At 34.6% G+C, this 13625-nt stretch overlaps 1 protein-coding gene across 50 annotated transcripts in view; it reads left to right on the top strand.

The window, feature by feature from the left end:
* The window catches only part of TRDN (triadin), a 233932-nt gene that overhangs the window by 13040 nt on the left and 207267 nt on the right, over window positions 1–13625 (top strand). For all 50 annotated transcript variants that reach the window (XM_087882735.1, XM_087882727.1, XM_087882730.1 and 47 more), the window contains exons 2-3: window positions 665–871; window positions 11594–11731. In XM_087882735.1, the coding sequence (XP_087738861.1) occupies window positions 665–871; window positions 11594–11731 (345 nt within the window). The remainder of the gene's footprint in view (window positions 1–664; window positions 872–11593; window positions 11732–13625) is intronic.

The following is a 13625-nucleotide window of genomic DNA, read 5'->3' as shown; positions in this document are numbered from 1 at the left end:
CCAAACCCAAACAGCAAGATAGACATTATGGTTTGGTAGTACTGGAAAATAGTAACAACAACAGCTATAAAGCATTTATTAAGTGTACAGTATTATTCCTTAAAGGAAGCTTTTGGATTCTTTATTTTTAAAACCTCTTGCAGTGGAGCCAAGTGTTCACTATATATATATATAAACAATTTCAAATGTAAATTTGAATAAAAAAACATTATACATTTGCATTTATAAAATAGGAATATAAAGAACAGCAAGAAGCTAAAACATTTAAGGGTTCATTTTACTGTAGAGTATACTTATAATGAAAGAGAGAAATTGGGGCCAATTCTACAGGCACTGTTATGTGTTTTTCAAAAGCTTGCTGTTTCCTTTCCCTTGGCCTTGTGGATGTTGTCTTTGACCTTTTTTTAATTCTGTGCTTTTCCTTTATTTCTTTTTGTATTCTCTTCTCCTTTTCCCTATACTTCTCCTAAGAACAATGGTTGGTTGCCAACTGTCTTAGGAATTATTTTCCATTTGGCTACTTTCCCTGTCAATCTTTGCTGCATTGAATACCTGTATTCTCTTCTCTTTTTCCTCTTTTTGTCTTAGTGGAAATACAGAGAAATGGTGGAAATGCAGTGTCAAGACACTGTGCACTGATTTAATTTCTTTTAATTGTTGTTAGGACCTGTGTCCACAACGACGGTCATAGACAACAAGAATGGATCAGTTCCTGTGCCGCATATGAAAATGTCCAAGAGATCAGTATCAGAAGATTTTGCAACAACCTTCAGTTCACCTGCAGCATGGCTCCTTGTAGTTGCTCTTATCGTTACCTGGTCAGCAGTGGCTATTGTCATGTTTGACTTAGTGGATTACAGAACCTTGGCAGGTAATATTCATATATGCTGTAAAATATGATAGATAGATAGATAGAATTCTTTATTGACCAAGTGTGATTGGACACACAAGGAATTTGACTTGGCGCATATGCTCTCAGTGTACATAAAAGAAAAGATACATTCGTCAAGAATCATAAGGTACAACACTTAATGATAGTCACAGGGAACAAATAAGCAATCAAATCATATTAGGAAACTGAATATAAATCATAAGGATACCAGCAACAAGGTTACAGTCATACAGTCATAAGTGGGAGGAGATGGGTGATAGGAACAATGAGAAGATCAATAGTAACTAGTTTGACAGTGTTGAGGGAATTATTTGTTTAGCAGAGTGATGACATTTGGGAAATATAAGGTATTTATGCATGCAGCAGAATCTAGTGAGAAGTGACATCTGGGAACTTACTAAATTATTGTTCTCCACAAATTAACAGAGTTATGAACCAAACATAAACTGTTAACACTGATTTCAGTTTTAAAATACCTGGGATATCTGGTTATTCTATAACACCTTGTTTCTTTTTATTTAATTATTTATCAAATATATAATATATGTATATTATTGTCCACCCTAGATTGTTCAAGATTTTGTTTACAATCTTTAGCTGAATAAAATTCTATCCTCCTTTCAGACCTGCCTCAGAAACACAAAGAAATGTGGGGGTTGAACTGAAGCACATGTGTATGTTAATCTCAAAATATTCTTTTTGTGAAGAACTGAAAGATCTTAAAACTTGTTTAGCATTTTCATTTAGTTTTTAGATGCTTGCATAACAAATAGTACAATGGAAAAGTTCTTCTCTGGAATGTTTTCATTTCCTTGATTTGGACTACAATATAAATAAAACTTTTTAAAGCTAAAAAAAATAATACTAAAATACTTGACTAAGGCCAAAGAACTGTGAGGAACAAGGAAGACAATTCTATATGTTTGAATTCTGTGAAAATGTAATTTACATTTAATTCAATTAATGTGTTTTTTTCTTTCTATATCACAATTTCTCTCCTGTGAAATTAAAAATTACAGTTTGACATGAGCTTTTGGAAGGATTTTGGGATGTAGTAGGCTGTAATCTTTTAGTATGGATGATGATTTCTACAAAAACAACAATGGGCAATTCTATAATATCGGTATCATTACTGCATTGCCCATTGCTGGTTCTGTAGATAAGAAGCTATTGTCTAGTCATATGTTAGATCCAATCCATGGGCCAAAACTTACATGAATGTCCTTATCCTTCTTCCCTGTCATGTTATCCAAATTTCATCCCAATCTGTGCCTAAAATAGCTTAAGGTTATCCTTGGCTTCTTTGTATTTTCATCTTCTACTGACAATTTTGCCATGGTTAAAATCTAGTATCTTCATTGACAAATTGGTTGCTGACATGATCAGACCTTGAAATTTGCTCAGCCCTTTTAAGAATGCTTTCAGTTTCTGAACTTATTATACCAAAAAATCTGGGTGCTATTTCATTGTGTGATAGAGGAGAATTTTTTTCTGAATATGCAAATTTCCAAACAATTCTGAAATCTGCAAAATTCAACTGAGCCATAATTATCATTGTTTTATATTAAGTGAGTCACAGATTTGTCTGGGCAAATTTCATTTAGTTTTCCAGTCTTAATGGGACCACTGAAGATTAAACTTTGGTCTCCAGTTCTTTTCTGTGCTTACTAAATAATAACGAATCATATTTTAATGGTTTGAATAGACTGCACAAAGATTTGTTTAGTATTTTTTCAATTATATGTGAAAGGGGAAATATATTTAATGCCATAAAACAACTGCAAATGAGAGTAATTTATGCAGGCAGGATAGATATCTTCTTTGCTAATAATGGCAAACTGTTACTGTATATGTGTGAATTCTCTTAAATTATTTTTTTTCCAGATATTGAAGATAGGAAACACTTTCATTAAATCAAATTTAGCATCTGGGAGCAGCATCTGGTGGAAAATGCAGCAGTCCATGCATGTGCCTCAGTGTGTGCATGTTACACATTAGCTAAATGAGCTTCATTGGTTGATGTCTCTGGCCAATGGAAGACCATTTCCCCCTGAGCTTCAATTGACCCAAATCTACTGATCCTTCTAAAGGTCCTTAAGACTGATCGTGTTCCAGGCATGTGAATCATCATTTTAGTGACAATATGTGACATGCCACCAGTGGTGAAATCCAATTTTTTTTTTACTACTGATTCTGCGGGCGTGGCTTGGTGGGCATGGCAGGGGAAGGATACTGCAAAATCACCATTCCCACCCCACTCCAGGAGAAGGATACTGCAAAATCCCCATTCCCACCCCACTCTGGGACCAGCCAGAGGTGGTATTTGCCGGTTCTCTGAATTACTCAAAATTTCCGCTACCGGTTCTCCAAACTGCTCAAAATTTCCGCTACCAGTTCTCCAGAATCTGTCAGAACCTGCTGGATTTCATCCCTGCATGCTATGTTTAGTTTCTTGATTGTTCTTGGTGTAGCTGCATTGTATAATATGTTTTGTATTGTTTTTGCTGCTGTAAGCTGACCATAGCTGCTGTAGCTGCGATGAGCAGTTATATCTGCCCATCAAAGAAACAAGGAATGATAAGAAGGAGAGTGACATCATTGCACACTGCCGTAGTTATATACTTGCATCTCATGTACTCTCCTAACACTCTTATTTTCATTTTTCTGAAACCTCCTTTTTTCTTTGAACTACTGTTTTCTGATTCCTCCTCCTTTTTCTCTGAATTTTCTGCCTGGTTAGAAGAAGATGCTCAGTCTTTCCAAAGATCTATTTTTTTCCCCGTTTGCATAGGTTTTTTTAAAAAAATTAGATTAAGAGTTGCATTATATTAGGCAGAAGTTCAAAAGAAGCTACAGAGCTTCAAGTAACCTCCCCTTGCTTTTAAAGAAGTGCATACACCCTCCATTTGACTTATGTGCGTGTAGCTGGAGATAGAGTCGAGTCTGCTCTAGATTGTGACTAAAGGCGCATTACTTGTCTTCTCCAAACATTGTCTAACAGGGTTGGGGAACTTCTCAGAGCTATATCTATAATTCAAGTGTGGCCTGCTACTTTGATTCCTCCAACAAAATGAGTCTATGGGGGGCTTTTGTCTTTTAGATGAAAGATAGAGAAATTATGAAAGAGCACTCAGAGGTATATTTAAAAAAAAAGGAGAGAGCTTCTGATAATTATGAAACAACACAGATTGTTCCCCCTGGTCTTATAAATAATAATAAAATATAGAGTTCAATAAAAGTAGTGTGCTTCATCTTCTAACAAATCATCATACAATTTAACAGCTTATTTAAATCCATCCTTAAAATCATCAGATTGATTCAGTAAGCCCTATTGTTTACCATAAAGTCATTGCTTGAAGTTTAGTATTTATAGTATTACCTAGAAGCTCAGAATTTGTTCTCATTATCGGTGGGTAAAGTGTTTTTGTTTTTTTGTTTTTAAATGAATTCTTTAAATTTGAAAAGTAGAATTAGATACACAACCATTTTGGAGTAGGTCAAGGGGCTTTCCTGGATAAGGGCCACTACTAAGCAGTGGGTTTGTCAAAAGGTTTTAGATCTCTGATTTCCTCTGTGGTTGGGGCTTTGATTCTCACAGTTTCTGCAACATTTACTTGCTTGAATTATCATTGCTATAATTGTAAATAGCATAGAAATTTATACACTCATGCACTGTGGTCTGAATACTGATATATAGGAGAACAGTAATCACTGAGGCTAATTCATGGAGACTGCACAATATGGGTAGCCTTGATGTCACATGTTGTATTTTAATATATTTGAACTTTCCAGGTTTATTCAGATAATTTGAATACATTAGAATCTTCCTTGTTGTAGAGGTAACCCATGTTCTTCATTGAAACAAATAACTAGACATGCATCGTCTGGCAAGGTTCTTAATACCAATACAAAGTTGATTTAAGACAAAAATGTAAAACAGCAATATGGGAGGTCTATAACCAAGCTGTTCTGATACATTTCTAGCAACAGATGTATTTTGATTTCAAAGTTTGAACTCCTGTAATGCAGCTTTTACTCTAACTAGTAACTATAAATTACTTTAAAATGTGGTCTTAAAAACACAAAGGAATATCCCTTAACTAAAGACAGAAGGAAATACCCTAGTGAATATTTTAGATGTTCATACAGAAAAAAATGAGAGCCAAAGAAAATGCTGAATTAGAAAGGTGTTTCATCATGTGGCTGATTCTACTAGCTATGAAAAAACAAGTTTGCTTTCATATTTTGAACCGAACTGGAGTTTTTGCAACAATGATATAGGAAAGCTACAAAAAGGTTAATCCAATCTGATTATAAAAAAGTTTGAGAATTAAAGAAAGCTCACTAAATGTGATTATCAAAGAAAATCAAAGCTAATTCAGATATTATTGCATGAAATGGGCAAAATAAACTCTAGAATAATAGTTTTAGTTTTTAATAATTTGGTCAGGTATAGCTCAGATGTTTATATATACACACAAACACACACTTATATATCATTTGACTTAATCTATCTATTGGATGATTTCTAATATTAAATTGTGGAAACTCTTTTTCAAAACAGCCTAAACTAAATCAGATTAGAAAGATATATAGTCCCAACTTCTTGTAAAAATGAAGATTCAAGCCTATCTAAATCTGAATAACATACGAGTTTTAATTATTACATACCTTAAGAACTCCAGTGAGAAAAATCTATGAAGCTGTAATTCAAATACAAGAAAATCCATATCCGGTTAATAAAAACAACAGTAGAAATAAAAAAAAAGAATCTAACTAATCAGATACAAACATGAAAGTACCATAAAATATCCCAAACGTTTTTCTTTGAAGACGTTTCTCCATAGACATTTACCATAAAATATGATACATATTCAATAGCTGAAGCAGCTGTCAGAAAGAGAAGTTAAACCCACATCAGGGAGACCAAAATGCCACTTTTAAAAAGCATTGACCTAGCCCTGAAGCGCACTAATAAAGGCATCCAATAAATTCCAAAGTCAGAAGTTTCCTCTCTTGGGGTTAAGTTCCCCTTAGTGGCAGTACAGGAAGAAGGGCTTTGAAGATGCCCCAAAGATATAGATTGAGAAATAACCAAGAACTGGAGGATCTTGAGACAGAGATGTTAGCTGTATCAGCAACCCACAAGCAACTCAGTTCAGGCCATGAAATGCAAAGCAAAGTGTTCTTTGAAATGTGGAGAAGGAGGGAAGAATATGTGCATTATGGAACTGTAGCCTCATGCTGACAGAAAGCAATCAACTGCTTAATATGGTTTCAAAATACAAATGTATTTTGATAGGATTAGGACCAGGATCAGGTAAATATATGGCTGCTTTAAAGAGTTGCAGAAAGATGCTACACTCCTGCCTCTGAGAGCTCCAGAGCATCTTAGTATGGATCTTAGGGTTCCTTAGGTAATTAGTTCTTACACCAAGTAGAAAAAGTAGCCTCTTGAATTGCACCACAGACAAACTGATATTTGATTAAGGGAAAAATAGAACTGGTATAAATAAATAGATAAATATAAGAGATATAATAGATAAATATATAAATAAATATAGGAGACCTGGTGGTACAGTAATTAGAATGCAGTATTGCAGGCTAACTCTGTACATGGTCTAGAGTTTGATCTTGACGGGCTCCAGGTTGACATAGCTTTCCCTCCCTCTGAGATCAGTAAAATGAGGACCCAGATTGTTGGGGGCAATAGGCTGACATCGTAAATTGCTCAGAGAATGCTGTAAAGCACTATGTAGAGGGATATAACTGCTATTGCTATAAATAAATAAAGGCAAAAGGCTTTATTACAAGGCTACCTTATAAAGAAGTTTAGTATTGCAAAGCAGGAATGACTAACAATGTAAATAGTTGCTTGAAATTTTATGACAAATATCTAACTGGAGCAAGTTTGTAATTCTACCGGTAGTCCTCATTTAAGCAACCACAATTGGAACTGACAACTTGGTCCTTAAGCAAAGTGGTCGCTAGTGAAACCATAACTGTGCTTATGATTTTACTTCAGCTATCCTTTGCTTTAGAGATCTGCAAAAGTAAGGATTGATTGCAAAGTTTCTTTTTCATTACCACTGTAACTGTAAATGGTTGCTGTATGATACAATCACTGATCAAGGACTACCTATAATTCAGGGAATGTTTTCCTACCATTCAGTCACATAGGATAATTGGAACCTGCCTGGAGAGGTCCTTGCAGTTTTCTTGGAAAGATTTTTTTTAGAAGTGGTTTGCCATTGCCTCCTTCCAAAAGCTGAGAGAAAGCAACTGGGTCAAGGTCACCCAATTGGCTTGTGCCCAAGGTGGTACTAGAACTCATGGTCTTCCAGTTTTTAGCCTCTATGCTTTAAACACTACACCAAACTGGCTCTCTATTTCAGTTTGTATACCATATAGATTTTTGTTGACCCATATTCCTGTCCCTGATCTTGTTTCCAAGATCAGGAAGGCGTAGCAAATTGAGCTTTACTGGGAAGCAAGATAAAAAAAATTCCATAGGTCAGTGACCAGCTTTTGGAGGGATGGATACTGTGGCTATTTAGAACTGAGGTTGTCACTCAATCAGAATAAAGCATTGCAGACCACTGTCCTGAAGGGTTTAAGATGGTTTGGGCAAAAAAGTAAAACCTGAAGAACAGCTGAAAAAAATAAGTATGGAATATACTAGGCATGAATGGAAGATGACATCATCTGTTCCTGTTATTCAGGAAACAGTTGGTGGCCTATATTGCTGGTGGGACAAGCAGAGAATGCAGATCTGCCCTAAATGTTCATGTTCTCAGTTTTTAATAACTTCCTTATGGCTAAAATATCCTTTAGATCAATTTTCTACTCAATCATTTTTGGAGGTATCCCTGCTACCATCACCTTTTCTGAGTTGTATTCAGACATTATGTTCAGTTATAGCTTGCTGACCAAGCCATCATAGCCTGATTCGTATATTATACTATACCAAACTAAACAGACCACAGTACATCTTAGCACAATCTCCCTGTTGATATTTAATTTCTACAATTTTCAGTAATGACCATGCTTTCTGAGCTTTCACAGCTGTTTGGAAGATACAGTTTATCTTGATGTGAGAATTTACCTTATTACTTGTAATAGAAATGATAGGAAATAACTTCTTTCTCCAAATGAACCTATGAAGAGCGAGAGAATTAGCTTTCTAAACTTATATTTTTTTCTGTGCTGGCAGAAATGCTAATCTGACAACAAGTATCAAGATTAGAATAACTATTCTTATTTTAACTTGGGTGATTTGAACATTAGAGGCAGAGATGGCTTTGTGAAGTGTTGCACATCATATGTATAGCTGTCCATTTCTAACCCCAGCAATGACAAAATGGCAAGAGTTCGCATTGACCTGTCCTGATGAATATTTTAACTCTTTACCCCTACTCAGCTTCATTAGTACCTATAATCACACAGTGACTTGCCTGCCTAGTACAAAGTTGGCAGATTTTACACATTGTTTAAATAAACAGACAAACAGTGTGAGGGATAAGGCAATGATCCCGGTCTCCTTTGACACTAGTGACATTGGAAAATGCAGTTAGCCTGCCCTGAAAAATCAAATTCAGGCTGCTAGATGACAAATCGAAGCCTAGAAATTAGAAAGTTCATTACATTCTTAGAATGCTACCTGCTCTACTCATAGGAATAACTAGACAAGCAGAGCTCAAGGCTATCAATGTGTTGATGAAATGTAGTACCCAGTGGAAAGATTCACATTTGACAGGCCTTGGGGAACATTTCTGGACAAACAAAATTGGAGAAATGGACTCTCCTTGAACTGAAGTGAAATCAAACTGCTGACACTTAACATCAACACACTGCCAAAGCAGCTTTGAAGTAATCCCCTGGGGGAAAGTTAACAGGGGCTAAGCAGCATCAAGTTTGGAAGGGTGAGATATTTCAGAAAATAATATAAGGCAATATATTGTTTCATGTCACCAGAAAAACTGTCTAGATTTCCTTCAAATTTATGTTGTAAAAAAGCTAGAAAATTTTGGAGTCAATCACATATAATAAATATTATAAATAATAATAATAATAATAATAATAATAATAATAATAATAATATAACATAATATAACATAATATAACATAATATAACATAATATAACATAATATAACATAATATAATAATAATATCATATCATATCATACAATATAATAAATGAGAAAATAATAAAAAATTAAAGATTAGTACACAACTTAAACCAGAATGTTTAAGGGACTGATGGATAAGTAGATAAGGGAAAAAAACATGGAACTTGTTTTTATATATGACAAATGCTTATATTATGTGCAGAAAGGTAGAAAAAGTCAGCTATACCCCAATAGAGGAATAGATGGTGAAGATGATGGAACTTGCTGAGATGGACAAATTGGCTTTAATTAGAGAAAGAACATTGTCAAAGTTCAGTGTTGATTGGAAACGCTTTATTGACTTTTTGCATGAATTTGAAAAATAAAATAAAATTACGATATATATTTTTGATGATTAGAAAGATTATAGAGAAATCTAAACAATGTTGTAAGTATTGAGTAAGAGGTCAATTTACAGTTATACTTCACTGCTGTAAAAGAATATTGAAGTTATTTCTTTATATTTCTTTTCTGTACTTTTCTTTCTATTCTTCTCTGTTTTCTTCCCTTTCCTTCCTGTTTTACCATAAATATTGCTTCTTGTTATCTTTTTATCTTTTACTTTAAAATTTTAATAAAGTTATAAAAATGAAAAAAAGTAAGACATACAAGCAATTTGGAACTGGATTAATGGATAGATGTGAGAGTTTAGAAAAAATGCCGTGAATATCTAATAATAATAATAATAATAATAATAATAATAATAATAATAATAACAACAACAACAACAACAACAACAACAACAACAACAATAATGGCAACAACAGTAAAATATGATAAGTAAACATTTCTGTGTCAATGAAAGAAGTCTTCAAGCTAAAATGGGAATATTCAAGAACTTACTAGTGAATGAGATCATAGATATAATTGTTATTGGAAATTTGGTGGAACAGTGAGAATCAGTTGGATACAATCATTTCTGAAAACAAACTCTGTAGAAACAACAGGGAAGGACATACTGGCGGACATATTACTTTTTTATCTGAGTAAAGTTATAAAATCTTGTCTATTATGAAGATTGGTTTCATCATAAGATTTCTGTTCAAGATGTTTAACCAGAAATATAAATTATATCTAGAAATAAGTTATCAACCACTAGATCAAAATGGTCAGGGCATGCAAGAAACTGTTTATGTTTATGACATGATAGAAAAAAACCAAATTTCTTGATAGACTAAAATAAGTGTGCTTTAGAATACTGTAAAAGGAAAAATGAGTGGATGGATGAAAAGGAAACTGAAAGAAAAAGTAAACACAACCAATTCCTTGATAGCATGTTGGGGTTATTTAAAAGTAGAATTAATTGAGACTCAGCAAGAAAAATGGGTAGTCTTCAATTTAGGACCACAATTGAGCCCAAAATTTATGTTGATAAGTGAGACATTTGTTAAGTGAGTTTTACTCTGTTATTACCTTTCTTGCCACAGTTGTTAACTGAATCACTGCAGTTGTTAACTTGGTAACATGGTTGTAAAGTGAGTCTGGCTACTCTATAGACTTTGCTTGTAAGAAGATGATCACACGACCCAAGGACACTACAACCATCATAAATATGAGTCATTTGCTAAGTGTCTGAATTTTCATAACATGACCATGGGGATGCTGCAACGGTCGTGTGAAAAATAGGATAGAATAGAGTAGAATTTTTATTGGCCAAGTATGATTGGACACACAAAGAATTTGTCTTGGTGCATACGTTCTCGTATACATAAAAGAAAGGATACATTCGTCAAGAATCATAAAAATGGTCATAAGTCACTTGTTTTTATTGTCATTGTAACTTTGAGCGGTCATTAAATGAACTATTGTAAGTTGAGAACTACCTGTATCACATTGTAAGAAAGGATCAGCAAAGTACAGGAAGCTAACCAACATAGATTGATTGTAGTGTCCAGGAAACTGTAAAAATGTGTCCAGGAAAAGTTTCCTTCAGGAAATAAAACAAAAATTGTTACTTATATGTAACATCATTAGAAGCATAAACTGTCAGAACAAGAATACTGTAAATAATAATTATTAAATATGCACTGTGGGAAATGTTGTGGACTTCTTTCAATGTATTTGAAATGGACAATTAGCTAGGAAACCAAGAGAGATTCAGGAAATTTTAGCCTTTTCAGTTTAATGCTTTTTCTGAATGAAATGGTAATTATACAAGAAATAATTAAGTGTATGGAAGGCTAAGTCTTGCTGAAGGAAAATCAGAATGGATTTTTCAAAAATAAATCCTGCTTCACCCACCAATCTTCTAGAGCTGTTTGAGAGAATCAAACAAGCTCTTGGATGAAGGTAAAACCCAAAAGCGACTGTAAAGAGTTGAAAAAAACATCTCTTTAAATTGGGTGAATGGTGAACCAAAAGATCCAGCAGGGCTACTCTAATGCTGTAGTCTCATTATAACTTATATCAAGGCTAACTTCTTAGAAGAGGTATTCTTTTAAAGGGGTTATAAATCAGTTAATTAATTCAAAGTTAATCAGTTTTTACAGTATTTCTTCCTTCCTTCCTCTTATCTTTCTATTTTGTATTTAGGACAATCCATAAACAAACTTACCACGGATCCATTGAGAATCATGCATGATGCTGTGGAAGAGAGCACCAATTCCATTTATGGCTTTCTTTCTTTAATGTCTGACCTCATATTTGAAGATGAAGATGAAAATGGAAAAGGTAAGTTTAAGTTAGTCTGTTGATTAGATTTATCTTGCTGCACAATTTTTTTAAAGCAAAAATTAATATGAAATGTCATTCTTAAAGCACTAAAGTTTACAAAATGGCCAGCATAGTTCCTTTTTTTTCTTTTTGTAAAATAAATCCATGCGCTATTAAGGGAAGAATGCCAGAATTAAAATGTTAGCATTATTTTCAGCCTTGCTCTAAAATATATAAAAAATGATAGAACTACAGGACAAACATGCTGCCAAGGAATTAGCTTCAGCGGTACTATTCATAAGCCTTACATTTTAATTTTGTGTGAGAGAGGAATATTTGAGCAACAGCAATTCTAAATGGACCTTGGATGCTTTCAAATGTAAGGGGGTTCACTTGTCCCACCTTACATTTTGTATTAATCAGTAGGTGTCAGAGCTACTGGCATCAACAATAACATTTCAGTCCAACTGAAAGAAAATCTGAATGCTAATATGCTACCTATGGTCTTGTCAACATATACATTGGCAGTAATTTTGGGAAACTGCATAACTTAAGTCCAACAACTCAGAGGCTTTTGATTGTTTTGTCTAAACAACAGCCCATGTTATGGGCTTGGGGAGCTTGGGATGTAATGGGGACGTTTTTCCCCTTTTAAAGTAATTTAAAAATTGGTTACGGGCCAGTCCTTGTGAACTTCTAATGAAACTCACAAATAAATGGCTTAACAGCTCAGAATTAGCTTCTTTTTAAATGAATTTGCCATACCAGATTTTTTTTTCCTATAGCATAGTATGAACTATTGTTTAGACATAATAATAAAACAGTACATATTTGAGGCTCATGTTTATGTAGTTTTTAGGCAAAATGATTTTAGGCAAAATGATAGCTGTGACACTGGGGGGTCTGTAGTAGGTCGGTTCTTAAGTGACAATGGAAATTTTTGTATATGCATAGATAGATAGATAGATAGATAGATAGATAGATAGATAGATAGATAGATAGATAGATATGTATATGCTGCTTATCTGCTACTTGGGATAAAGAACAGCAGTCTCCAACCCCTGATTCGTGGACCAGCATGCCAGAAACCAGGCCACGCAAATAAGTGAAACCGCATCTGTAGGATGCAGGCAACACATGAAACCACACCGCCTCCAGTCTGAGGAAAAACCTCTCTCCACGTAACCAGTCCCTGGTGCCCCAAAGGTTGGGGACCACTGAAGTACAAGTAGTTCTTGATGTACAACCATAATTGAGTCCAGAATTTATGTTGCTAAGTGAGAAATTTGTTAAGTAAGTTTTGCCCCATTTTATAACTTTTCTTGCTATATTTGTTAAGTGAATCACTGCAGTTGTTAAATTAGTAACATGGTGTTGGGGATCCAGGTAACACCTCCAACAAAAGAAGACTCTGAGGCTAGAAGTTCCTCAAAGTTCCATTTTATTAGAGATGTCATATTGGCACATCTGAGAAAACCCGAAGTCCCATCCCCTACATGCACATGTCCATCACATGGTCCAAACAATCCACCGTCCCAACTGGAGATGCCTCCTAGTCATGTCACTCCAGGTGCAGGCTGAATGTCCTTGACTCCCAGAGAAAAGAATGTTGTCATGGCTAGATATCTCTACAACTCCATTCAATCCCCCCTCCCAGTTTCCCACAGCACTAAGTGTGGCAGCCCTGAAGATCCAAAGAAAAAGATGGCCTCCAGGGCTGACACACGGTTGTTAAGTGAATCTGGATTCCCCACTGACTTTGGTTGTCAAAATGTCGCAAAAGATGATCAAATAATCCTGGGACACTGCAACCACCATAAATTTGAACCAGTTGTCAAATGTAAATCATGTGACCATGGGGATGCTGCAATGGTCATAAGCAGTGATGGGATTCAAATAATTTAACAACCGG

This window comes from Pantherophis guttatus, chromosome 1 (genome assembly GCF_059756535.1).
Source record: "Pantherophis guttatus breed Tessera chromosome 1, ASM5975653v1, whole genome shotgun sequence".
Lineage (NCBI taxonomy): Eukaryota > Metazoa > Chordata > Lepidosauria > Squamata > Colubridae > Pantherophis > Pantherophis guttatus.
Note: the sequence above shows the minus strand (reverse complement) of the source record. Positions and strands in the feature narration are given on the sequence as shown.